At 41.3% G+C, this 25,804-nt stretch overlaps 1 protein-coding gene across 1 annotated transcript; it reads left to right on the top strand.

Moving 5' to 3' along the window:
- The first annotated feature begins 1,632 nt into the window (after positions 1-1,632).
- Dio2 (iodothyronine deiodinase 2) lies at positions 1,633-12,262 on the top strand. Its single transcript, XM_032908226.1, is given in 4 exon segments — positions 1,633-1,814; positions 2,357-2,631; positions 10,708-11,269; positions 11,272-12,262. Coding segments are annotated over 4 exon segments (1,038 nt in total). The 5' UTR covers positions 1,633-1,636; the 3' UTR covers positions 11,295-12,262.
- Positions 12,263-25,804: the final 13,542 nt, after the last annotated feature.

Below are 25,804 nucleotides of genomic sequence, written 5' to 3'. Positions count from 1 at the left end.
CACCTCTCTGCTGTGTCATGTTGTATGTGAATGGCGCCCCCTAGTGTGAAGCAAAGCCGAGCCCTCTACGTGCCCTAGGTATTGATTCATTGAGAACTTCCGTCTTCACTGAGATGAGTATGTCCCAATCAAGATCCTTAAGTGCTCTGGGGATGGCACTGTGCAGACAAGGCAAGGGTTGTGGGTCACACAGAGCTTACCCTCTCTTTGGACTAATTTTCAAGAGCATCCCTGCCAGCTGAACAAAATACATCTCTATGCAGATATCAGCCAACGCTCCCTGCAAAAGATGGCCTCTGCCTCGCTTTACAGTCCTGTCAATATGGAGTTGGGGACGGGGGGGGGGGGGGGCAAGATATAGAGAGCAATAGACTGACCACCTGTTTGCATCTACGGCTTAACTCGTGCTCGATGGGAGCTCTGTACACATAGAAAACTCAACGAATTGACTTTTAGTTTAAATGTATGCCTCCACCCCCGTGCCTATAATTGCCACTAGTACTCTCAGAAAAATGTCACTCCTAGCAGTGATCTGTTAGGTAAGAGAGGGAGGAAAAGTAGGAGGAGATAGGGGTGGAGAGTTGCTGTCAAGCTATATCTGTTTAAATAACTAAAAGGCAAGGGAGTCCGCTGAGACCCAAGGGGCACCTGGTGCCAGTTTTTGGTTTGTTTCTATGCCTAACCACCTATAGCCCCAAACACCTATAGCCCCCCAAACACCTATAGCCCCCTTTTTCCTTTTAACTTTTATTATCAAGCAAATGAAATGGTTCCCTAAACCTTCTATCCTATTAGTGGAAGGGCTGAATTTAAAAGGGTCTCATAAATAATCAATTTCTCAGCCTCCTGGGATCTAAATGCCAACGAATGGAAATATTGTTTTATCAGTGTTGTAGGAAAATGACACTGAAAGATTTGGTCACTCAGCTTCTTCCATGGCTAAAAAGTTAGCTATTGTTATCATCATCATCATCATCATCATCATCATCATCATCATCATCATCATCATCATCATCTTGAAGCTTTAGTAAAACCAAAAATAACACTTGTATTCGGTTTGGGAATAATCTTTAAAGATATACTGTGGTGGTCTCAAATAGTTTATAACTTTTCCAACTCAAAACTCACTTTCTATTCCCTTAGATAAGATCATTACTAAAAAATATATTCATAACACCCAGAAATGAAATCTGGTGGAAAAAAAGATCACAGTGTAAAGGTGCAAAGCTCACATGGGAGCATTGATTTTTTTTTTTTTTTAATGGAGCGAAGAGCATCTTTCAGTTTTCTACCTGCCTGCCAGGAATCTTTCTTGCCAAAACTCCTAAGTTAATAAAAATGATAATCAGAGGAAAGTGTTAACATATTAATCTACAAATTACTTTTCTTTAAGTTTGGAAGCATTTTGAGACTTGTCAAAGGTAACTTTCTTTTTCTTTCTCTCCCTTTAAAGCACAAAGCAAAATCCCACTGTCTGTCTCCCCCACCCCTTCTTAAAAAAAAAAAAAAAGAGTTGTAGAGTTTTGCTTTTCTGCTCACTGCACTCCTGGCCAAAGTAAAGCCCTCTTTCTCAATGACGTCAAGATCTTTAGCAAGATTAGGCTTTCATTTCTCTATTGCAGCAATTAGCCAGGGAATGTATAAAAGGCTTCAGGGAGACTCACTGGGCTGCAGAGAGAAGCACTCTGCAGCCGAGGAGGCAGGAGATAGCACAGAGGAAAAAGGCAGAGGGAGGGGGCAGAGGACAGCCGCTCCTGGAGAACCTGGAGAAAGGGCAGGCAGAGGGAGACAGGCTGGGAGGAGGAGAAGAGAAAGTATGTTTACAACGGAGTAAAGACAGAAAGAAAAAAAAAAACCCCAAACAACCCTTGCGCTTACAGCACAGTTAAGAAATTGGCAGTGTAAGAAGCCAGACTGCGTTTAAAGGAACATGAAAAGCTAAAAGAAATTTTTACCATCTCTGCAGTCTCATAGGTGCCTGGAAATGAAAGTAGAACTTCCTGTCTTTAACGGACTCTGACAGGGGTAAACTGGATTAGGGACTGGCACGCCAGGGTTTTGTTGTTGTTGTTGTTGTTGTTGCTGGTAGTGGTGGTGTTTTTTTTTTTTTTTAAACCATCTTAAATCCTGGAAAAAAAAATGCATCTCGGAATTGAATGAATTGATGGGTCCACTCCAACTGCTGGGCTGCAGAGACTGAACTTGGTCTTTCCATTTCTGCTTCTTTCAAAGAAGAGACAAGTTGGGATCCCTTCTAATTTAGCTTTTCTCCCTCTCCCTCACCCCCCCCCACCCCCACTCCCAACCTTCCCCCTTGGTCCCCCACTTCTCTACCACCACCTTCCTTTGCAAAAAGGGGGTGACCGGGGAAGCAGAGTGCACAGGAGACTGACTGAGGAGGCAAAGAAGATGGGACTCCTCAGCGTAGACTTGCTGATCACTCTTCAGATTCTGCCAGTCTTTTTCTCCAACTGCCTCTTCCTGGCGCTCTATGACTCGGTCATTCTGCTCAAGCACGTGGCGCTGCTTCTCAGCCGCTCCAAGTCCACTCGCGGAGAGTGGAGGCGCATGCTGACCTCAGAAGGACTGCGCTGTGTCTGGAACAGCTTTCTCCTAGACGCCTACAAACAGGTGAGCTTCATCTGGTGAGCTTCTCCTGGGTCGCAGAACCAGGGGGCTGGAAGACGTGAGGCTGCTGGCCATGGGGAATCCTATCTGGGGTGGCCTCTCAAGTGATTACTTACATTCAAGGGAGTCCCAGTGCCACTCGGGGCACCTGTTACACAGGTTAGATTTGGGAGTGACAGATATTGAGCCCCAGGGACTCTGAGTGACTTCAGCAGGAGTCTTTAATGAAGGCTGTTGTTACTTTGCACTGAATTGGCAGTTTAAGGGTTTTGTGCTGGGATAAGATAACTCTAAGTAAAATCAGAATTTTGGCCGGGGTGGGGGGGGGTGGGGAGTGGCTTGGAACTTGCTGCATTTGTTCTGCCCTTGACATGAGCTGGCTTCTGCTGCTGTGCTTTATAGGAGGCTGTGTGATATGTAGTTGGAAGGCTTGAATAGTGTTTTCTTTATGCTGAAAATGGTCAGAGTTGGGTGATGGTGGTGGTGGTGGTGATGATGATGATGATGATGGTGATGATGATGGTGATGATGATGGTGGTGGTGGTGGTGATGATGATGATGATGATGATGATGATGATGATGACGACGGCAGCTGTGACCTCACTGTAGCCCCTTCCTTTCTTAGGGAGGTAAAAAACAAATGAAAGCAAGCTGAGGGTGGCCACCTACTTAGTTGGGATTTGTGGATTCCTTGTTACTAAGTATCAGTTTGCAAAAGAAAGATCTAGGAATAGGCTATCAGAAATCCAGACTTTGCATGTGAAACTGAATCTACAAATAAATTCCCGTACGAAGAAGTGGTGGGGTCTACAGTGCATTCCAATGTCAGGCCTTGGACACTAGAGCACCTCCCTCACCTGGGGAAGGTGTATGCCCATCAGCTTTTGAAACACTAGGGTGAGTGATTGATGTATGGATGGGAAAACTTGTGGTGTCCCAGCCTTTCTGATGCTGGGACATGTTTAGGGGAACATTTTCAAATCATATCTGTCAGGGCAAAGTGGAATGAGACTTTTGTGTGATCCTCCCTTCCTTAGGTTCCTGAAGCACCCTGGGTATTAGGAAGAATAGATGCATTTGGGCAAAAAAGTTTCTATAACAAGAGGAAATATGTTCCTTAGCAGTCCCGATAGAGCTTGTCAGAGAAGGGAGTTTGGAAGGAATAGTTCAACCGAGCACTGCTTCTGAGGCAGGTAGAGTGGTAGGCATCATGACAGGAACTCAGAATAGCAGAGGAGGAAGGGAAGGGGTCCTCCCCCGTAAACAGTGGCAAACTAAATCCAGGTGCCAGGGAAATAAAAATGAAGAATCCAGGGCAGGGTGTTTCACTGGAAAGCAAGTGTTGAGGAGGGGAAAATGCCTTTTGTGAACAGAGACTGCTGTGCGACCCATGACATCATTATTGCGGATAACCTAAAGAAGGTCCCATCATGCTCTGTGGAGGGAGTGTCAAAGGTCAAGCCTCTTCTCAGCAAGGAATGCCCTCGTCAGGAGAGGGATGGTTGCCTGGAGGCTCCGAATTTAAAGCTCAGTTCTATCATACATGTAGAGGTAAAATGTATAGCCATGGAGGTACCAAGAGATCCTACCATCTCCACAGATGTACACCCAGGATGTGACATTTGTATGTATGCTTTAGGGGTCAGGAGTTTAGAGGAGTGGGGTGTTGTACCTGCATATTAAAATACCATTGATTAGTCAATCCCCTCAACTGCATCTATGTCTTAGATAATATGGAATGTTAGGGGCTTGATCTGAGTATATTAAAAGCCTGAGTGTTGAAAGATGATGGGTGTTCTCTTAGAATAATTTCAAGAGTCTTTTGAAGAATTTTTACCCCCATGCATATGTACAGAGCATAAATATTACTTCCACATCAACTTTGAAGCCTACAAACACTCCCACAAACATTAAGTGAGGTTGTTTGTTCATCAAGCAGATGATTGAAGTAGAAATGGAAAAGGCAAGACAATGTCCCTATAATAAACTTCGTTATATCTTTTTTCACTAGTGTATAGTGTTCCATTGTGTTGTCATATGTTGTTATTTGTGTTCGTGGGAATTGAGTGATTTGCTTTTACTTTTGGCATACGGTTTGTGTATTCCTCTTTTCTATTTCTTTGTCTCTGTCTGCTGATTTGATTAGCGACCAAGTTCGTGGGTTATGGTATTATGCTTGCTTTTAATGATTTGTACAATAGTATAAATATTATTGTATTTAATACTATGTGCAAAAGAAGCCTCAGGAAAACAAGAACAAGGCTGGGCTGGGTGTGAGATATATGGAAACACCAAGAGTACAATGTGTGCTTAATTCTGTCCTCTTCTCTCTTTAAGTATGGCTGGCGTCATGGTGGAGGTGGTAGTCTCAGGAGCTCACCCAGAGCCTCTCAAACAGGTTGAGTCATTTGCCAAATGCTGTGTCAGTTGTGGCCTGCTGTGTTTAGGTGTGACTGTTTCCGGAGATGCCAGAGGCAGTCCTGCCTGACACTGCATCTTGGGATTTCACAATCTTGACTTGCATTATTGGGCAACTGCAACTCCGGAAGCAGATTTGTCCAGGACGAGGGGTGTGTCTACATGGGATTCAAATAGACAGATTTTTCAGTTCTCCCAACTGTCTTGTTTAGTGAATGTCAGCTATTGTATTTGGGGGGATATTTAGAGGTGCTGTATTTATCCACAAAGGAGGTGACATAGGCCAGACAGAGGTGGAGTGAGGGAGGAAAAAAGAAGATTGGAATGAAATATTACTAATAAAAACTGCACTGGAAGCTTAAAAGTGATTTAAAATTAGTTTTATAAAGAAGTAGTCAAAGGTCACATGTTCAGGAGATCTTTGTGCATTTTGGATTGAAAGAAAAATCTAGAAACTGGTAGAAGGGTTAGAGCTAGTAACAACTATTTGTTATTTAAGTTTCCTTAGTGTCTTTGCTTGTGAACACAGTACCCTTGTGCTGGTACTCAAAGACTTAGAAATGCAACCAGTAAGCAAGCTGTCCTCTCTTGGAGCCTGGCTCCCAAATGAAGTGTAAAAGCAGGCAGACAGTATAGACACTGACAAGCAGGCTCATTTCTGCATAGCTAATGTTTCGGTGGCACAGAAACCATGCTCATTGGAACATATAATTTTGGTTTTGAAAGGGTCTCTTTAACATTCCTCTCCTCTTTATTCACCTCAAGCCTTTTGACACTGGGCTTCTGCAGTGAAAAGTGGCTCTTTAAAGAGAGAAGAAGGCCACAGCCAGAGCTTGCCTGTCACTTGGATAAAACACAGCGAAATGATAGGGCTTTGAGCTTCATTCTCAAGGTGCAAGTCAAAAAGAGAATAACCAAAAAAGGGAACTTAACCCAGAGGACGGAGGAGGCAGTCTGTTCTTCCAGCCTGATTTATTTGGCCCATCTGAATGGGGATGGTTCAAGCTCTGCCTAATGATTGTTTGGCCACGTTTCTAAGGACGTTGGTGTAGCCTGATCGTTATGTTAAAGCATTGGAAACTTCCTGAGAGTTAATAAGGCCATTTCCAGAGCTTTCAATGACAAAAAGTTTGTGTAAATATTCTGCTGCATGCCCATCCCCCATTTTCATAGTTTGTTTCACTACTCATCATGAGAGTGTGTGATATGTTATTCCAAAGCTCCTCTTAGGCTGTGGAAAGGAAATAAACAAAAACAAGGTTAGCAGTATATACTGTATTTCCAGTTCACTTGATGAATGGTCCCGTGCTTCCCTTGGGTCAGCATTTTCCAGAGCTATCCTTTTTCCTGAGTGCTCAACACTGTCCCTAAGAGGGACCCCACGTCAAGAGAAGCAAATTCCTGTATATGCTACACATTTATGCTTTTTTCTCACGTTTACAAATGTGTCTGCTGTGACCTTTGAACTTGGCCCAGAGACGTCATCAAGCAGTAAGCTTGCAAAAGCCTTCCTCACTCCCTTAGTTGGCATTGTGTTCCTGTCCACTGAAAAAAAAAATTTAAGAAAGGATGGCCGTAATAGTGCAGATGAGAGCGATGAAGGTCACTGGTGACGCTATCAAATCTTACGTGTGTCCTTTCTGATCCTTGCAAAATAAAAAGACCCTTTGGGAACATCGGAACTTCAGGACCAATTAGTGGAAATGATGCTTCTTGTGTTTGGGCATTAAATACTAGGCAGGATTCTCTTTAGGCGGCTGATGCTGGCAGGGAAAGAGGTACCGACCTAATTACTCTTCCGCAAGAGCAAAAAATGCCTTTTGAATGCCTCTTTGGCAAATATGTCTCATTAAGGACAAAAACCAAACACAACCCTCTAAGAAGCAGAAATTAAGATGATAGGTAACTTGTGGCCAGGAGACTTTCTGTGCCACTGTGGGAAATTAAAACAAAGTTTGGAAGTCCCAGGGGATGACTTATTTTTGTTGAGTGTCTTTCCTGAAGCCTTGATTCATTATGGGGCCAACTTTATTTTCTTCATTATTTTGGCTCTGTGTCAGGGAATACTTTGCTCCTGTCTTCCACTGTGAAGACAGTGGGGTTTCTCCCATCCCATCTCAGCAGGATTTCTAACCAAGCAAATCAAGAAATTCTCCATTGGGAATCCTAATCTAATGGAAATTTCATTTTCATAGCGATTGGCCAGAGAGTGGTAAAGAAAAGAAATGGGTTTTTAAAAGTTTTCATTTTTAAGATTGTCTATTGTTTTTTAAAATTTTAGTCAATTTATCACTTATCAGCTTTTAGAAAAGATAGTGAATTTATGATTAGTTTTATGAAGTTGATTGCTGGTCTACTCACACTTGGGCTTACATATCATAGGCATGAGTCTCTCTGTTTCCCTGTCTGTCTCTTTGTCTCTGTATCTCTCCGTGTGTGTGTGTGTGTGTGTGTGTGTGTGTGTGTGTGTGTGTGTGTGTGTGTGTGTTGTTTATTTTGCAGTGCTGGGACTCAAACCCATGGGTTTATGGATGCTATACAAGTGCCCAGCACATTACTAGTAGCATTAATCTTGCCTGTACTTTCTCTGGGACCTTCATGTACAAGGCAGTCATATATGACTTCTTAGTGTTTACTGGGATTCCACAGCTGCAAAACAAAGTAAAGAAGATTGGCTGCATTTCTTTTATTTGCTGGTTAGCTGAAATGATTAAGAATAGATAAATGACTTTAGTTTTGCCTACAGTAGGTCTCTGGGGAAGGGGCAAGTTTTCCATTTCTGACTCTGTATGCTTTAGTGAGTTTGTCCATCACCTGACTATGACTACATTCACTGCAGCTCAAGGTTGCTATTCGGTGTAAAAGTCTTCCTAGACCCAGGATTATATCAACCAGCATGTATTCATCAATTCACTCAGCAAAGCTTTTAAAATGTACATTTCCCAGACTAACAGGATGCTAACTCCCCCACCAGGAACATTATGAGTTTGTCAGCTCCCTCAAGTTTTACATTTAGAGTGGGTGGGACTTGTCCTCCATTTTTTCCAAGGTAATCTGGAAAATAAAATTTCACTGTTTTGCAAAGAGTTGTGACACAACTGCCCATGGTCTCTAAGAAGTCACATGCACTTAAACATTCTGAGGAAATTAACTGCAGGTAACAAGAGATCACCTGTGACCAAAACATCAGATCGTTCAGGTGAACAGTCAAGAAGAACACAAGGATCAAAAGGTCTGCTTGGGTGAGAGCCAGGGAGACACCGGCCTGTTCATCAAGACCACACAGTTGTTAAAAGGGTTTGATGATGACTCCATATTGCAGGTGGATTATTTCACTGGGATGCAGTGCAGAGATGAATTTCCCTCCGTGGGTTTATGACCTCACAATAAGTCTCTACAACACACTCCTCAGAATGCACCCAGAGCTTCTTATAACTGGCTGTTGAGGAGAACTGTACAACCAATATTGTTCAAAGCAGTCCTGGAGACCTTGTGCTAGGCAGAGGGCATTGTGCTAGGGCAGATCCTGATCTGGGAAGTGTATCTAGAGACACCAAGACTTTAAGGCTCATGACATGCTTCAAATGTGTGCCTTTAAGTTTAATGTGTAGTTTAGCACTTCAAAGACTAGTGGAGTTAACAATGAGATTATCTGGCCATAGGCAAATTATGATATTTCTCTATCTAATGTTGATTGTAAAATGGCTAAGATGATTCATGTAAGTAACTTACTTCCTGGTTGTTACTGAATCAAAATATATTATTTAAATCACATCCAAGAAGGAAGTTCATGATTTTAAGATTACTTTTAGACAATGAATAGTATCTATTTCACACCTGCCCTGCAAAATGTTTTGAGAAGATAAAAAAAGGAGCTTTGATTCTTTCTCAAAGTTAAAATAGCTATGTTGTAACACTAAAGCACCTGAATGAAGCCCATTGAGAGCTTTACGTCAGTGCTCTGCACTGCTCTCCTGTGATTCACTTTTAAGTAGCTTCAATTAACAGCAGTTTTATATGTGACTATTTATATGAGAGAAGGAAGTCGATCCAGTCGGAAGAGTTTTGTAATATTAAGGGTAGTGTATAAAAATCAATTGTACTGTTGTAAGCTGTCCCTAATGGTATTAGCTTTGATTAAACCATCCTAGGGGGAAATCCAATTGTGTTAATTCAGAATGAAGTAATTGGCTCTTTTTTGTTGCCTGTCTTTTATTATCAATTTACAGATCCAAAGGCTCCTAACTTTCAGAATTCTACATTCAGCTATTTAACCCACATGCTGAGGGGGTGCATGGAACAATTTTAGTGAACATGCCTTGTATTTGAATACTTACTGTCTTGGGAAGGTTGTTAATCACATATATGGTAGGAAAGCCCATGGTTTGTTTGGGTCTTCCTAGATAACAGTGAGGGGAAAACCCCAAATACCCCAAGAGAGAAATTTCTTGTCTGATTTTTAGAGGCAGTTTTGAGGTTAAAGCTACAGCACACAAAATGTAAGCAGTAGTCACAGGAACCTGCAGGGGTCGCACCATGCAGAAGATCTCTTCACAAAAATCTCTTCACAGAACATGAATCTCTTTTGCACAGAACAATTTGCCCATTTTATTTTAAACCTCAAACATAGGATTTCTCCAGCGGAGTGGTAGTGTGCCTTACGCGGTGGGGTAATGCCTGACAGTGACAGCTCTTATCTATACATTGTCATGTGTAGAGTCCCTGTCCTCATCTAACTCTCGAGGAGCCACATAAGGAAAGCAGTCACGATTACCAGCCTTTTCCAGATGGGAAAGCACTGACCAGAGCAAGTGAGAGGAGTCATACTTAAAAATAATGGATTACAGATCGTCCAGCTCTGCCCAGACACTGAACCCACTTGTATCCTAGTCCATTGTTTGAGATTAAAGAACTTCGATTGGGTTGGTGAAATGGCACCCTGTCTAATGTTTGCTGCCAAGTCTGATGAGCTGAGTTTGAATTTCAAGGAGCCACATGGTGGAAGGAGAGAACTGACTGCAACAAGTTGTCCTCTGCCACAAGCGTTATGACACACACACACACACACACACACACAGACACACACACACACACACACACTGCAGAGAGATAGAAAATAAATGAAGAAAGAAAGAAATGGAGTTATTATTTAAAAGAAGGAAAAGCGAAAATAAATTAAGCTCGTGTGTGAAAACTCCAGTCTTTCATGAGTCTTTTAGAATTCAGAAAGAGACATTCTATTTCAAAAACAAGATAATCTGTCTTAAAGTGAACCATTTAGTTTTAACTTTTAAAATGAAGTCAATTAATCATTCATTCTATAATGCTTGCTAAGCATTGGCAGAAAAGTGAGAATAGCAAAAAAAAATTACCAGAATCAATTTATTTATGAAAATAGCTAACTATGGTATCTTCAGAGATGGGAAAAAAATTACCTCTAATGAATATTCAGAATGACTTATTTTCTCTTGACCATCCTTTATGTTGCCTAGTACTACTAGTTTTTACTCATAAATATACATTACACACACACACACACACACACACACACACACACACACACACACACACACACACCCCTCCCATTATATTTAGAGTAAATTGCAGCAGCAGTGTGTTTGTGTGGTCATTCTTTTATCTTTCTTTCTTTCTCACTATCAGGTTAAATTGGGTGAAGATGCTCCCAATTCCAGTGTGGTGCACGTGTCCAATCCTGAAGCAGGTAACAATTGTGCCTCAGAGAAGACCGCGGATGGGGCTGAATGCCACCTTCTTGACTTTGCCAGTGCAGAGCGCCCACTGGTGGTCAACTTTGGTTCAGCGACCTGACCACCTTTTACTAGGCAACTGCCAGCCTTCCGCCAGTTGGTGGAAGAGTTCTCCTCGGTGGCTGACTTCCTGTTGGTATACATTGATGAGGCTCACCCTTCAGACGGCTGGGCAGTGCCTGGGGACTCCTCTATGTCTTTTGAGGTTAAGAAGCACCGGAACCAAGAGGACCGATGTGCTGCAGCCCACCAGCTCCTGGAGCGTTTCTCCTTGCCGCCCCAGTGTCAAGTTGTGGCTGACCGCATGGACAATAATGCCAACGTAGCTTATGGGGTAGCCTTTGAACGTGTGTGCATCGTGCAGAGACGGAAAATTGCTTACTTAGGAGGGAAGGGCCCCTTCAGTTATAACCTGCAAGAAGTCCGAAGTTGGCTGGAGAAGAATTTCAGCAAGAGATGAATTCTAGATTAGCTGGATAAAAGTGTGATTGTAATAGAGTTTATTATTTTAAAAGAATGTGTAAAAGTTGAGAACTGAACTGAATCTATTATTTCAACGGAATCCCATCGCCTCACTGAAAGACGGGTCATACCTGTCAGAAGATCTTGAACCTCTTTAACATCTCAGTACTTCCTTTAGTACACAAACGGCATCTGGCTAAACAGCAGCCCTGTTACCTACCTTCTGAGCGAACTGGTCCAAAATGGAGGGCCAGAAACCCCGTTGCAGCCTTGTTTATTCTCGCTTGTGAAAGAAGTGATGCTGCCCTATGTGTGCTCTGGGACCAGAGGACAAAAGTTCCCAGAATACCTATTCTTAAGGGAGCTACTACCTATGATCTGATTAAGTGTATTGTCTCAGCTTTAGTCACCAGAAGTAAACCCAACTGGAAAGTGCCCCCAAATACATACTTATAATGTGATCTTGAAGCCATGTCATGCAGTTAGGACTGAAGTGTTAGTTCTAGCCAGGCAATGTCCTGTGTTAGTCCTCTAGCCCCGAGTATGCATGTGAATACCAAGAATGGCCCCAACCTGGAGGGTTGAGATGACCACAGAAATATGGCAGATGGAGAGAGAATTGACAAGCAAAGACAGAGGAAGCAGAACGATGAGGAAATTGCATAGTGCTTTATCTGGAAGCTGTAGGTAATGAGAGCTGTACGACTGCATCAGCATTGAAGCATGCACACAGCGCGGGGGAACAAAGGTGTTAACTAAAAACAGCGCAGGGGGATGCACATGAGAAGTAGATGGGTAGCAATACTCCCAGACTGAAAGGAAGTGGGCGATGGAAAAGATAAAAACAGGCGGACACTTTGAATGTGGAGAGAAGTACGTTGTGGGACTAATTGTGATATACCTATTTCTGTGGGTAACACCCATTGAGAGAAAATCCGGGGCGTCTTGTGCTGCTGGGTTTTTCCTGCTGAATTCCTAGGTACAATGCTCCAGCCTGCTTGATTCTTAACCTCTGTAGCATTGTTTTCTCTCGGTGCTGACGGAAGGGTATAAGAGGCAGGTACCTTAGCTGTGCAGTCTCTGCCCTGCCTCCTGCAGAAGAATTCTAATGCTAAGAGATTTCTTTACATAAACATGAGAGCAATTTACTCAGATAATCTCTACCCTTAGTTTTGAGGGCTTACACAAGCTTACTCTTGGTACCACAGGAATTTGGTATAATGGAATTTCCATTGACATTTGAATTTGGACTTTTTTTTTTTTTTTTACTTCAACTGAGATTAACCCATTAGTTGAAGTTTGATACATTTCTCTTAAAATACAAGCAGCACAGCTGTATCCACAAGCAATACCTAAAGATCACAACCTCAGAAAAAGAAAAACACCCAAAAACCCCCAAAAAACCCAAAACCAAAACACACCAACAGATCAACCGATGTATTGTAATTATTTTTTAAACTCAAAGACATGAAGATCTCAACATATGGCTATGCTTACATGCCAAATCAAGGACTTTTATGTCTATTCCACTCAATGATTGAACCACACCGTTGAACTAGTTTGGAAAAGACAATCAAAAAATTAAAAGTAAGTTATTAAAATATCTGTCCCAGATGAAATAGGAAGTGTTGTGGAAGTGTTGTTTTTAAATAAGAATCTTTTAAATAAGAAAATAAGAGTCTTGTTTTTAAGACTGGGAGCAAGGAATAAGACAGATCGCTAGCCCACATATTGTTTAGTCACAGACGCAGCATTGTAGCTAATATTTTTGGCAGCATCTAAGATCTCCAGTGTGTTAAAGTCTGTAAGAGAGACACCCACAAGGAAAGCAAACTCTAAATTGCAACGGTGCTAATGAGCTTTTGTAAAATCATATTGAAGATAGATTACTTCAGGTTCCTCGAGTGTTAAGGCCTTCAGTCGAGGCCCAGGAGTGATCCCTCATTCATCTTCATCTTCAAAATGGTGTTGAGATTGATGCGGCTCCCTAGAGAAGCAAAATGAAAAATTGGCCGCTCCACACCCACATCGTCATCCTCAAGTGTCCCCTTCGGTTTCCACGTGCGACAGTGAAGCGGAATGTCAGAGAGTGGGTGGGGGGATGAGTTTTTGGCTAACGCCATGCTAGTTGCCTGGGGAAAGGGGATAATGGGAAAAAGTCGCCCAGCTGTGTTACATTTTTAAAGAAAGAGAAGGTAATGTGCGCGTACCATTTGCCTTCTGGAGGATAGGCCAGTGGAGGAAGGAAGGAGAGGAAGCAAATGTACACCGATGTAGGCTGACCGTCAGGGACACAGACATGTTCAGCAGAGCATGGCGGAAACACTGGAAAAAAACCGTTGAAGGGTCCAGGAAGAAAGTGATTAGCAGAGCTCAGGAATCTTACACTGTATAGAATGGGTTGGTCTCCCGGGTAATGATAAGCCTCTAGTTATATAACCTATTTATCTCAATGTAAACGTCTATGAATTCCTATAATGTGCCTTTTATAAAATTAACAAGAAGTCATTCATTCAGAGACGAGGGAAAAAAAGATCAGTGCTCAGCTATTGTGCTCAGAGATCCCTATTAGGCTGTCAGTACCCTCCCACCTAACAAGCCTCTCATAATGTATATTCCTTTGAAGAGTTATAGCTGTAAATCTCCCAAGGAAACACAAATATGTGTATATATATTCTCACAAGAACACACACACACACACACACACACACACACACACACACACACACACACACACACACCTCTCTTGGAGTTATTTTTCTTGGAACATAAAGATTTCCCCCCATAGGATATGTTTACATGGGGACATCACTTTATACTTTCAAACTGAATTGGCCCATCTACTATTGAAATAGTTTCTCAGAACTTACCATAGCACCTGGACTTCTTAAGCACTAAGTGTTTGAAAGACATCTTAGACCTATTCAGAACTCTCTTTAGTTTGTTGGGTAGAGGAAGTCATCCGGGCAATGACTCTTTTCGAGTGAGCATGAAGGAAGTGCCTGTCCAGCAAATGGAGACGTACTTTGAACGGATTCAGTGGACCTCTGTGGAGGCAAATCAGTCATTGTTCTTGCTCTGTGTTGCCAAAGTGCCAGTTGTTTAACACACGTGTTAGCTTCATTCATGCTTTAGATCTCTGCTCCTGTGGCATCCATAGATTGTATCCCCGGATTTTTGGTAATATCAGCTTCTAAGTGGTCTTTTTAACTTAGTTCAGTTTTTCTAATAATCAACAGACACCCGTTGATCCCTTTGCCTGAATGTATTTGACTCTTTGGGACTTGGAATAAAATTCATAAAATGGGGTGAGGTCACAGGTGGGGACTGGCTCACCCAAACTACTGGAGGGGAAGGGGGGGGATTGTTGGGGGATAATATTGATGCTGTTCGTAGAATTCTCAGGTGGATACAAGCTGCCCTTGGCATGCCCTATAGCCTCCAACCACAGCCAGAGGGATTTGCTGATGTACCAGGCTTCCCACTGTGTACATGGCAAGAGGATCAACCTGGACATTAGTTCCACCTGACCTCTGACTGATGGTTTGGAAAATAAGTTTAATTAGAATCCCTTGGCCACTGCAGAGGGGAAAGTTAGGCTGATTTCTGTCCCACTGGAGGATAAAGGAAGACTTAGGCCAGCGCTTCAGCTTGTCAGGACACGCCCAATGTCGTTTTTCTTAGTGGAAATTGACTGTGAGTCTTTTTAATTCCAGGAGCGTCCTTTATGACACAGCTTCAAAACAGAACCCAAGTATCTTGAGTTATACTCCAACTTCTGCCATTGCCTTAAATGTAGAAGCCAAACCTTCTCTTTATGGACTTTCAGAGTGGACACAAAGGATCACTTGCTGCTAGATGACAGTAGTGTCTTGGGACTGTTCAGAGTCCCTTTAGGAAAGGAAAGATGTGCAGCTGCATGAACTGGGAAGCTGCTAATGGGGAGGAATTAGCGCCCCCACCCCAAACCCCCAGCCCCAAGGCCTGGGCTTACATATTTGGAAAGATTTGAAATGAAACTTTTTATGCTCAGAGGAAGGCTGCCGAGTGTCAGTGGATGACTTTAGGGTGAGCAAACATCAGCTCTATTCTTCATACCCTGTGTTCTAGATAACACCAGAAACAAGGTCTCAGACTTAACAGACTCAGCTCTGTTCCAAGGTGAGTCTGAACCAGCAAAAAGCAAACACATACAGATATCCAAACAAGACTGCTCACGCAAGCCAGGGCTTGCTGCCTGTCTCAGGCAACAGCACCAGGGCTCTAGGGAGTTCGTTTAATATTTACTGAGACTTCAGAGACCCAGCAGATGTTTAATGAAGTCACTATTTTGGCTCAAACTGCCCTCCCCCATCTGTCTTGAGAAAAAAAAATTCCAACAGGTAAACATACAAATGAAAGAGACCCACAGAAGGGGATGGGAACTAAGTAAAATTCTCTCAAGACTGCTTCAGACCGTTGCCATGTGGTTTCGATGTGTCAGGAGCTGGGGATGAGAAGACCTACGTACCTAGTACTTTATAACCAAAGCAATCAAAAGGTCCTGGGGTAGGGAATGTTGGCCAGTTTTGTTTAGTTTTTGGATCATGTTTCCACCAGACTCACAAGCCCGTGTAACCAGCACCCGAAAGAGGAAACCGAGATGTTCGGAGCTCACTGGTGTGCGAATGATAACTACTGACGAAAGAGTCATCTGCTCAGTCTGTGGTTGGATGTAGTCACACGAGTCTGCCTCTCTCCATCTCTGTCTCCTTAGCAAGGAGGACATTTGGGTCCTGGTGCAAAGAGTGCTGAGTCAATGCGACTGAGGGCACGTGTGTCCGTCTGTGGTTCTCAGTTGCAGAGAAAGAAGAGCCAAGCTTTGGGGATTATCAGTAGGAAGAGTGATATAATATTGGTGCTGAGCGGTATGTGCTGTTTCACAACTTGTTCTTATATTTTAATAAACTTCGAATAAAAGAATAGTGTTACCTTTTGGGTCCCATTTGTTTGTTTTTGAATAGCTTTCTAGACCCTGCTCTCACCTGCAACACACTCGCGGCTGGCGAGGAAAAGAGAACCCACCAGCCTAACATTTATTCCTGAGCTTTGTGGGCAAAGGAGCCAGCAATGGCAGATTATTTTAATCTCTTAAGGTGCGCCAAAGTCTTCAAGGAAACCAAAATGAGTTGAAAGTAAACCTTCAGGCATTTTCGGTCTACATTAACAAGCTGCACACGGGATTCATGAAAAAGGACCTGAATCTAGACTGTGACGCAAACACGGCTTAGATATGTATTTTAGGTTTTGTAAGTGTAAGGAATATTCCAAGAAGTTGGTTCAATAGAGTACAGGCACCCACGCATGCTCGCACGCATGCACGGGAGCGTCGGACCATGAGCATACTCCTGCACACATGATGTCGTGTAGGCAAACATGTATATGATTTATTACGTGATCAGTGGTGTATTAATATGTAACTGGAACGTTCGAGCTATGTATACCTCACATGCTCCACAACAAGAAGGGATGAAGAATGATTGTCCTGTGAGGGCCATGCTGGAAAATAATAAGGAATATATCTGAAACAGTTCAATATGTAACTTTCCTTTCTTAAAAAGATTACTTGAACAAAACATTAGCATTTCCGGACATCTTGTGCTCTCCTGTGAGTTTTTAGTCCACAATTTTATTGATAAGTATAGCATTTTATAGAATACTCCATATTTTAGCGGAAAAATTGAAAAAACAATTACTTTACAATTTTTCACTCAGGGCCCTTCCTTTCCACAGTCCCATGCTAAGGTCATGTGATATGACCATAAAGACCAGGCTTCTTTAAGGGGCCGATCATGGATTTTTCAAAAGCTTATAAGAAGCATGCACTTTTTTTTTTTTAAGTTTCTATTGACTGGTAACATAACCTTTGCTAATGAGTGGGATAAAACTGTACCTCATTGATTTTAAACTTTGAAAGTCTTTATTTTATTCTTTATTTATGTGTGCACATGTTTGAGTACATGCATACTTTCATGAACCTTGAGATAGTGGGTATAGGTGCTAGAAACAATCTGGGGTCCTCTGGGGGAACATAAGTACTCTTAAACAGAGAGCTATTTACACACACACACACACACACACACACACACACACACAAATTTTTTAATAGTTGCTCCTGAATTTGCAATATTTAATTACATCTATTTCTATCCCATTCAAACAACACCTGTATCAAGTGTATGTGTTTGAGCCTCAAAACCACAAAAATAACTTCATTTTCTCCTCTTTATCCCCAGAATTGTCACTTATTTCACACATGTCCATACATAAGTCAAATAAATTATCGATGCTAATTTTTCAAGCACCGTTATCTCTTACATAACATGAAGGGAAACGAGATTTAATTTCAGATTTGCTGTCAAAGTTTGCTATGCAGTTTCTGACCTATATCGCTTTCCTTTTCCCTAATGAAGCATTTTCCTTTAACATTTCTTATGAATGAGGTCTACTGGCAATCTATTTTCTCAGCTTTTGTTAGAGAATGACTTTACTTCTCCAGTTTTGAAGGACAGTTTCAGAGGGTACAGAATTCAAGGTTAATATTTTTGTAGCTTGCTGGATTTTGCTTTTTCTATTTTAGTACTGTAAATATCCCACAATACCCTTTTCTTACACACATCTTTTTTTTTTCTCTAAAGAGAAGTCAAATGTTATTTTTTTTTCCTGTTTCTCTATAGATGTTTGTCTCCATTGACTCTTGTAGAGTTTATCTCTTTAACTTCGGATTTTTTAAAGTTTGAAAAATATAGCTAGGTATGTTCTGCTTGCTCTGTCTTTCAGTTTTTGTTTTTGCCTTTTAGTATGCCTTGTGTTCCATCATCATCATCATCATCATCATCACCATCACCATCATCATCATCATAATTACTAGTATTAATACAGTACTACTACTACTACTACTACTACTACTACTACTACTACTACTACTACTACTACTACTGCTATTACTACTACTGATGGGCATACTATGCTTGATCAAACAAACTCATGTAAGTGGGCATTAGTTAAGTAGTAGTGGTGGTGAGGGCGCCATTTTGTAGTTGTATTGATAGGCCGCCGTCTTTTTGTGAGCCTTTGCCTCAGAACTGTGATCCTCACAGATGTTTCCGAATCTTCTCATCCTCCCTAGGTAGCACTGAATAACAAGAATCACCTGGATTTCTGTAGTTCTCTTTCCTGAGGTCAATCAGGCCCTTACAAGATCCTAGCTGGTTAGGTGCTGTTAAGCAGTCTCTCCTGAAGATAGACCCTCTCAAAACAACCGGGTCTAGTGTGCTTCAAAATGGCTCCTTCTGTTTCCCGCTTACCACAGGCTAGAGAGGATTTTTTTTTCCTTTTTAATATTTCCTGAGAACACAGTCCAGTTTCTGGAGTTGAAACTTATAAAAGTGTGAGGAAACACCATGACTGGGTCCTCCTGGAAGTTTTACTTGCATTTTTCCTCACACCGAGGCTCCTGAAATGCCATCAATTACTATTTGGCTGTTTTTACTCAGGAAAAGGTGTTCCCATGTTTTCGCCCTCTGCTAGGTAAGTTGCGGTATATTTATTCTTCTGTTTTTCCAGTTTTGGGAAGGAGTTTCCCTGGGTCTGTACCTTCCTTATGGATTGAGTTCCTAATCTGTTCAGAGGCTTACTAGTCGCGGTGATGTTCAACTGGTGACGTACGAGCTTTATGTATTGCCTGATATTCCCAGCTTCTCGCTGTGTTAGTCAAAGAACTGAAAAAGTGCACACAGCTACCAAGACTGCGAGGCTTCAGTTCAAGAGACAGTACAGGAGGGGCTGGGGATTTAGCTCAGTGGTAGAGCGCTTACCTAGGAAGCGCAAGGCCTTGGGTTCGGTCCCCAGCTCCGAAAAAAAGAACCAAAAAAAGAGACAGTACAGGATACTTTGCAAGGGAGATCAAATGTCCACGAACATTGGTTATTATTTGGGACTTCCTTTTATAGGATCAAAATGGGGGACGAGTTGGTTGCTAAGGGGCATAGTGTGGTTGAATCTTCATTTGATTGATAGACTTGGATTACGTAAGTCTTCTCCACCATGCATCATCTCCTTTCTCATAATGCATCGGGTTTTAATCATACCCAACCATACATGGACATAAAACAGAAATAGGCTATTTTACCTAAACATTCACTCATAAGATACAATATGCCTTACAGCCAATGCATCCAAAATCAGTCCATTCAAGATCAAATTAGTCCTGAATAAGTGCTAGCACATTTGAATGGAAGCTAACAACAAAAGAGGACTTAATTACTAAAGCAGAAGGACTTATTCATGCTTAAGTGCTATGTATATGTGGCTCAGTCCAGGTGAGGTTGTTAGAGGAGGGGTGTGTGTAGAACTCAAGTTAAATGGAGTGTCAGGTTGCTAAGCTATCCTATGCTTGCATGCCTCATATGTGTAACTGGACATTTAGATAGTCAATATCCAGGGATCATGAGAGGGTTCAGTGGGTGAATGTGCTTGCTGCACAAGCCTGATGATCCGAGTTCAATCCCAGCTATTCACAGGGAGGTGCAAAACGAGAACCAACTCCACACTTGTGCCATGGCAGGTTTTCCTATACACAAGTACCGCATATGTACTCACAATAATGCAGTCAATGGTCTCAACCTTCCTAATGCTGCTACCCCTTGATACAGGTCCTTATGTTGTGGTGATCCTCCAATCAGAAAGCTATTTTTACTGCTACTTCATAACTGTAATTTTGCTACTGTTATATTGGTCTTAGGTGGTTGATCTTAGGTGACCCTTGTGAAAGGGTCTTTCAACCTCCCAAAGTTATGACCCATAGTTTGAGGACTGTTGAATAGATTAAATAAGATTATATATAATATAATATAATATAATATAATATAATATATGTGTGTATTTATACATACATATATATATGAATATATATATGTACATATACATGACAAGTTTTTCTTCACCTTAAAGAACCTTGAAGTTCTGATATTTAACTCTATCTAGAAAGGGGCTCTATAAATACAGAGAAGAAATATCTAGAAAGTGGAATTTTAAAAAATACAGAAAGGGACTGGGGAAATGGCCCAGTTAGTAAAATGCTTAGAACATAAACATGAGGACCTCAGTTTAAATCTATACACTTGTGGAGAAAAGAAACCTGGCATATAATATGGAGAAGTGAAATCTCACAATGTCCCACTCCTACATAAAGAGTTTTGTACAACTAATAACTGATGAGAGCAGGAGAATCCATCTTCTCCATGGTTCAGCATCCTAACTGGTTATTCAATACCAAGTGATTGTTCCTAAAAGCACGTACAGACAAGAACACTAAATAGACTCAGCAAGTTACATTTCTACATGTAATAGTCACAAAGAAATAGAGGTCATGAATTTGAAAGGGAGCAGGGAACACAGGAATAGTTTGAGGTAGGAGCTAGGACAGAAGGGAAATAATGTAAATATAGTACTCATATATAAAATTTTCAATGATGATGATGGTGAAGAAGTAGAAGAAGAAGAGGAAGAAGAAGAGGAGGAGGAAGGAAGAAGAAGGAGGAGGAGGAAGAGAAGGAGAAGGAGAAGGAGAAGGAAGGAGAAGGAAGAAGAAGGAGAGGAGGAGGGGAGGAGGTGGAGGAGAAGGAGGAGGAACAATTTAGAATGGTGGTACATGTCTGACCACTAGTACTGATGGGAGTGGAGATGGAGACATCCTTAGGACTTTTTTGCCAGCCAATCTGGCCATGAATAAATGCCATGTTCAGTTAGAGACCCTGTCTCAAGAAAGAAAAATGAAGAGCGCCAGAGGAGGACTCTGAGGTAGACTTCTGTCTCCCATACATGCATGAACACACAAACATGAATATGCTGCACACAAGCACATTAAAGGACTCTGCTGAGTAGCCTTGAGCTGTTGTTATTATTTGAAACTGTACTTTATGAAATCATTAACAGAGTGGGTTGCATTGGGCATCTATAATCCTTTCACAGCTTCGCATGGGTGAGGATTTGCTATGGTTTGAGCAATGTGTTTAATTGCTATGGCCTGGGTTTGCGTAACATCCAAAAGGAAATGAAGCTAGAGTCAAAGGCACGGGATCATTTCTCACCATAAAACCTGTGCAAAAAGTTAAAACCTTTCCATCAAGAAACCCCAGATGCTGCTGTGGTAAGATAATGTGATGTCCGGAGTGAGCATAGCATCTAGCGTTTGGGAATTCCTGGGGTCTCCTTGCAGGACACTAGCTTGGCTAGAGCCAAACAGCTGCATTCTGCTCTGTGTGGAGCTTGTGACTGTTTATGCCTTGCAGCTTAAATATCATGGGAACCATTCTCAGTCCTGCAGCTGCCTTGTCCTGAGTAATGGTAGCAGTGATTCCATTGATAAACCACAGACATTTTAACCAGTTAAAATTAAGATGTGAAGGACCGAGCCTTCAGTTCTTGCTTCAGGAGAGGGGGATTTTTGGGTTGTTTCCAGTATTGGTTTTGCCTACCCCTTCATATTTTCCTTATTCTTCCAAGAAATCAAAACAACAAAAGCAGGACAGCCTTAGCTTGTGGTGAAGACGGAATTGGGATGGCCTGGAATGGACTGTACAAGTAATCGTTCTATATGATTCAGACAGAAATATTGACTCATCATTTTACATAACACATGTGTGGTGTTTTAGGCAATTTGGTAGTTTGTGGCGTTTATACGCCGAGGAACGTTTGTTAATCTTCAAAGTCAAATAGAAAACAAGACTATATTGTGTTGTAATGACTGGGTTCCCCGAATTTATTTTTTGTTACTACATCTTATGGGAAAATGAGTGTGGCGTGATGCACTCTCAGGTTTGTGTACTGTGAGGCATTTGTCTCTTTGTGAATATGTACAACAGTGCTGATTAGGACTTTGCAAAATTCAAAGTTTGGCCCATGTCTGCTTCTGGTTCCTATGTTTTGGTGCTCATGGCTTCTGTGGAAAGAAGAGTGATTCATACATGGCCCAACCTAGTGGTGATATCTTGAAGAGATTCACCATTACTTATTACAAATAAAACCATATTGTTACTAGTAATCCATGCTGTCCATTCTAGGCTGAGTGTATATTGGTGATCTTTGAAAGTCCAGTTAAGGATGTAAGTGGGTTGGTCTTAAATGAACAGGCACATCCTAGTGACCACATTGATCAGATCAGTTATGTTAGTAGATGTACCATGATTATTGAAAGGCATCAAGAAATTATTCAGGGTAGGGGCTATTTCTTATATTTCATGACTCAGATATGCCTAGTCCAAAAATACCTAGTGCACTTGGATGCTAGTTTTGTGCAGAACTGGAGGCCTCCTAGTAACATGCAATAATCACTTGAGAGCTGGGTTGCTTTAGTGGCCGTTTCACACTTGTTGGAAAATATCCCCCTGCTGCCACCAGTTATCTCCCTTTGATCTAGATAACTACACGATTAAATTATTTTGATCACCAGTCTCCATATTTTAATGGAATTTGATATTAACTCTTTTATTTTTTATTGTATTGACATTTCAAATGTTATCCCCTTTCCCGGTTACCCCTCTCCCATTCCCCCTCCTCCTGCTTCTATGAGAATGCTCCTCTTCCCCCCAGCAACTCCCACCTCAACACCCTACACTGGGGAAGCAAGCCTATGCAGCACCAAGGGCTTCTCCTCCTATTGATGCCAGGCAAGGCCATCCTCTGCTACATATGTGGCTGGAATCATGGGTCCCTCCATGTGTATTCTTTGATTGGTGGTTTACTTCTTAGGAGCTCTGGGGGTCTGGTTGGTTCAAACTGTTGTTCTTCCTATGGGATTGCAAACCACTTCAGCTCTTTTGGTCCTTTCTCTAACTCCTCTATTGTTCCAATGGAGGAACACTCCTCTATTGTTAGTGGGATTACAAGCTGGTATAACCACTCTTGAAATTAGTCTGGCAGTTCCTCAGAAACTTGGAAATAGTACTACCAGAGGACCCAGCTATATTACTCCTGGGCATACACCCAAAAGATACTTTAACATATAACAAAGACACATGCTCCACTATGTTCATAGCAGCCTTATTTATAATAGCCAGAAACTGGAAAGAACCCAGATGTCCTTCAACAGAGGAATGGATACAGAAAACGTGGTACATCTACACAATGGAGAACTACTCAGCTGTTAAAAACAATGCCTTCATTATATTATTAACTTCTTCACCTATCTTTCCATACACTCTCTTAAAAATAGATATAATTATAAAAGTATTTCTAGGTGCTCCTTCGTGATAAGGAATGTAAGCAATGATATGTAGGTGATATGAGGTTGGATCAGAGAGATAATGTGACGAAGACTTAAGCAAGATATATTTGTTTTCTCTATCATCGAGGTAGGGAATCAGAGCAAGGATGGGACTGTACTGCACAAAGCCCACCTCCATCTTGATTATATTACTCTTCCAATCATTGGCTCTACTTACACAACTATAGTACAGGCAGAAGGTAGGAAAGGAAAACTAGACGTGTAAAGCATTGCGTGCTAGTAGTCTTTTAAGGAAGATCTTGTGAGCAAGCTTTCTAGACATTTCCAAATACACCCCATTGGCCAGAACTTTACCACCCACTATTTGTGTTCCCTTCTCATTGCTGTGACAAAATACTCTACGAAAAGAATCCTAGGAGAGAGAGGATTTATTTTCACTTAAAGTTCCAGAGGAGTATACTCTATCATGGTGGTGGAAACAGGACAGCAGGTAGGAAAGGCACCATGATACGTAAGGGAAGTTGGCTGGTCACATTGCATCTATGCTTACAAAGCTGAGAGTGAACAGGAACTGAGGCTGGTCTATAAAACTGGTGAGATGGCTCAGTGGTGAAGAGCACTGGCTCTTCTTCTAGAGGTCCTGAGTTCAAGTCACACCAACCGCATCTGTAAGTGGATCTCATGCTCTCTTCGAGCACATGGTTGTACATGCAGCAGAGCACTCATACATTAAATAAATAAATAAATAAATAAATAAATAAATAAATAAATAGTCTCAAGTTTAGTCTTCAGTGGCTTACTTTCTTCAGCAAGGCTCTGCTACCTATAAGTTCCAGTCTTCCTAAATAGCTGGAAATCAAGTGTTCAAACACATGAACCTATGTGGGATAATCTCATTCAAATACAACATCAGTGACCCTACCGTCATACAAGGTAGGTTGGAACATGTAGTCTTTGATATTCTTGATACCCATGCATCCATATAACATTTTATTGTTATAGAAGAAAAAAGTGCCATTAATCCTAGCACTTGGATGAGAAAGGCAGTTGGATCTCTGGTTTTGAGGTCAACCTGGTTCCACACCAGCCAGTGCTACATATTGAGACCTTGTCCCTCCACAAAAAGGGGGAGGAGGAGGACAAGTGGAAGAAGAAGAAGGAGAAAGGGAAGGAGAAGGAGGAGTAGGAGTTAGAGGAGGATGATGAGGCAGTGGTGGTGTGAGAGGAAGAGGAGAAGGAGGAACAGGAGTAGGAAAATTTTCCTGTATTTTCTTCCAGAAGTTTTACCTTTTGATTACATAAGCATATAAGCCTGTGTTTTGTGTATATGAAGATATTTTCCTTATGATACTAGGCAAGCTACAAAATTTTATTTCGCTATTCTATTAAGTAATTATTAGAGCACCTTTTTTTTCATTTACTACCAGTGAACTATAATGGTAATTCTAACCATGTTTCCAAATGCATGTATGTGCCTCAGTGGTATCTATTATAGAGTTTCTTTCTCTGTAGCAATAATATATATGTATGTATATCTATGCATATTTGTGTACACATGCATATATTAAATATATCCTGTCATTAAACATATTTCTGTATATACTTTCACACACATATAACTTTCTTATCACTATTAAAGATTATGTATTGACTTCACATAATATTCTATTTAATTAAGTATTCACTAAATATAATCAGTTACCCGAGTGTCTGTTTTGGGTGGTAAATACATGTGTAGAGAGAAGAAAGGAGACATTTCAATGTTTTTCAAAGAAAGACAGAGCTATGATGTGAGAGAGATGAACTCTTGATGACATCATTTTAGTACACACACACACACACACACACACACACACTTCATTATTTTGTTAATCTGGAGAATTTACTAACATTTGATCCTGAGCTCTATGATGGCAGTTGCTTATGCTTTAAAACGAACACTGTGATGAGCTTTGTAACAGCTAATTCTCCCTCTGCTTTCTTCATTTGTATTTATCTACCAGGAGCATCTCAATTATTATTGGTAGTTGTTCCTTTTATGTAAGTTTTAGAATATACTCCCTAAGATCCAAGAAAAACTCTTAGCATTTTGTTTTGAGTTTTGTTGAATTTATTGATGATATTGGAGAATAGCTGACACCTGCTTACATATATATATATACATATATATATATATATGTGTGTGTGTGTGTGTCTGTGTGTGTGTGTGTGTGTGTGTAAATATAATTTCTGGTACTGAGAATTACAGAAGAGAATGAAAATC

Source organism: Rattus rattus, chromosome 7, assembly GCF_011064425.1.
Source record: "Rattus rattus isolate New Zealand chromosome 7, Rrattus_CSIRO_v1, whole genome shotgun sequence".
Lineage (NCBI taxonomy): Eukaryota > Metazoa > Chordata > Mammalia > Rodentia > Muridae > Rattus > Rattus rattus.
The sequence above is the reverse complement of the archived record's forward strand: the minus strand, read 5'-3'. Positions and strand labels throughout refer to the sequence as shown.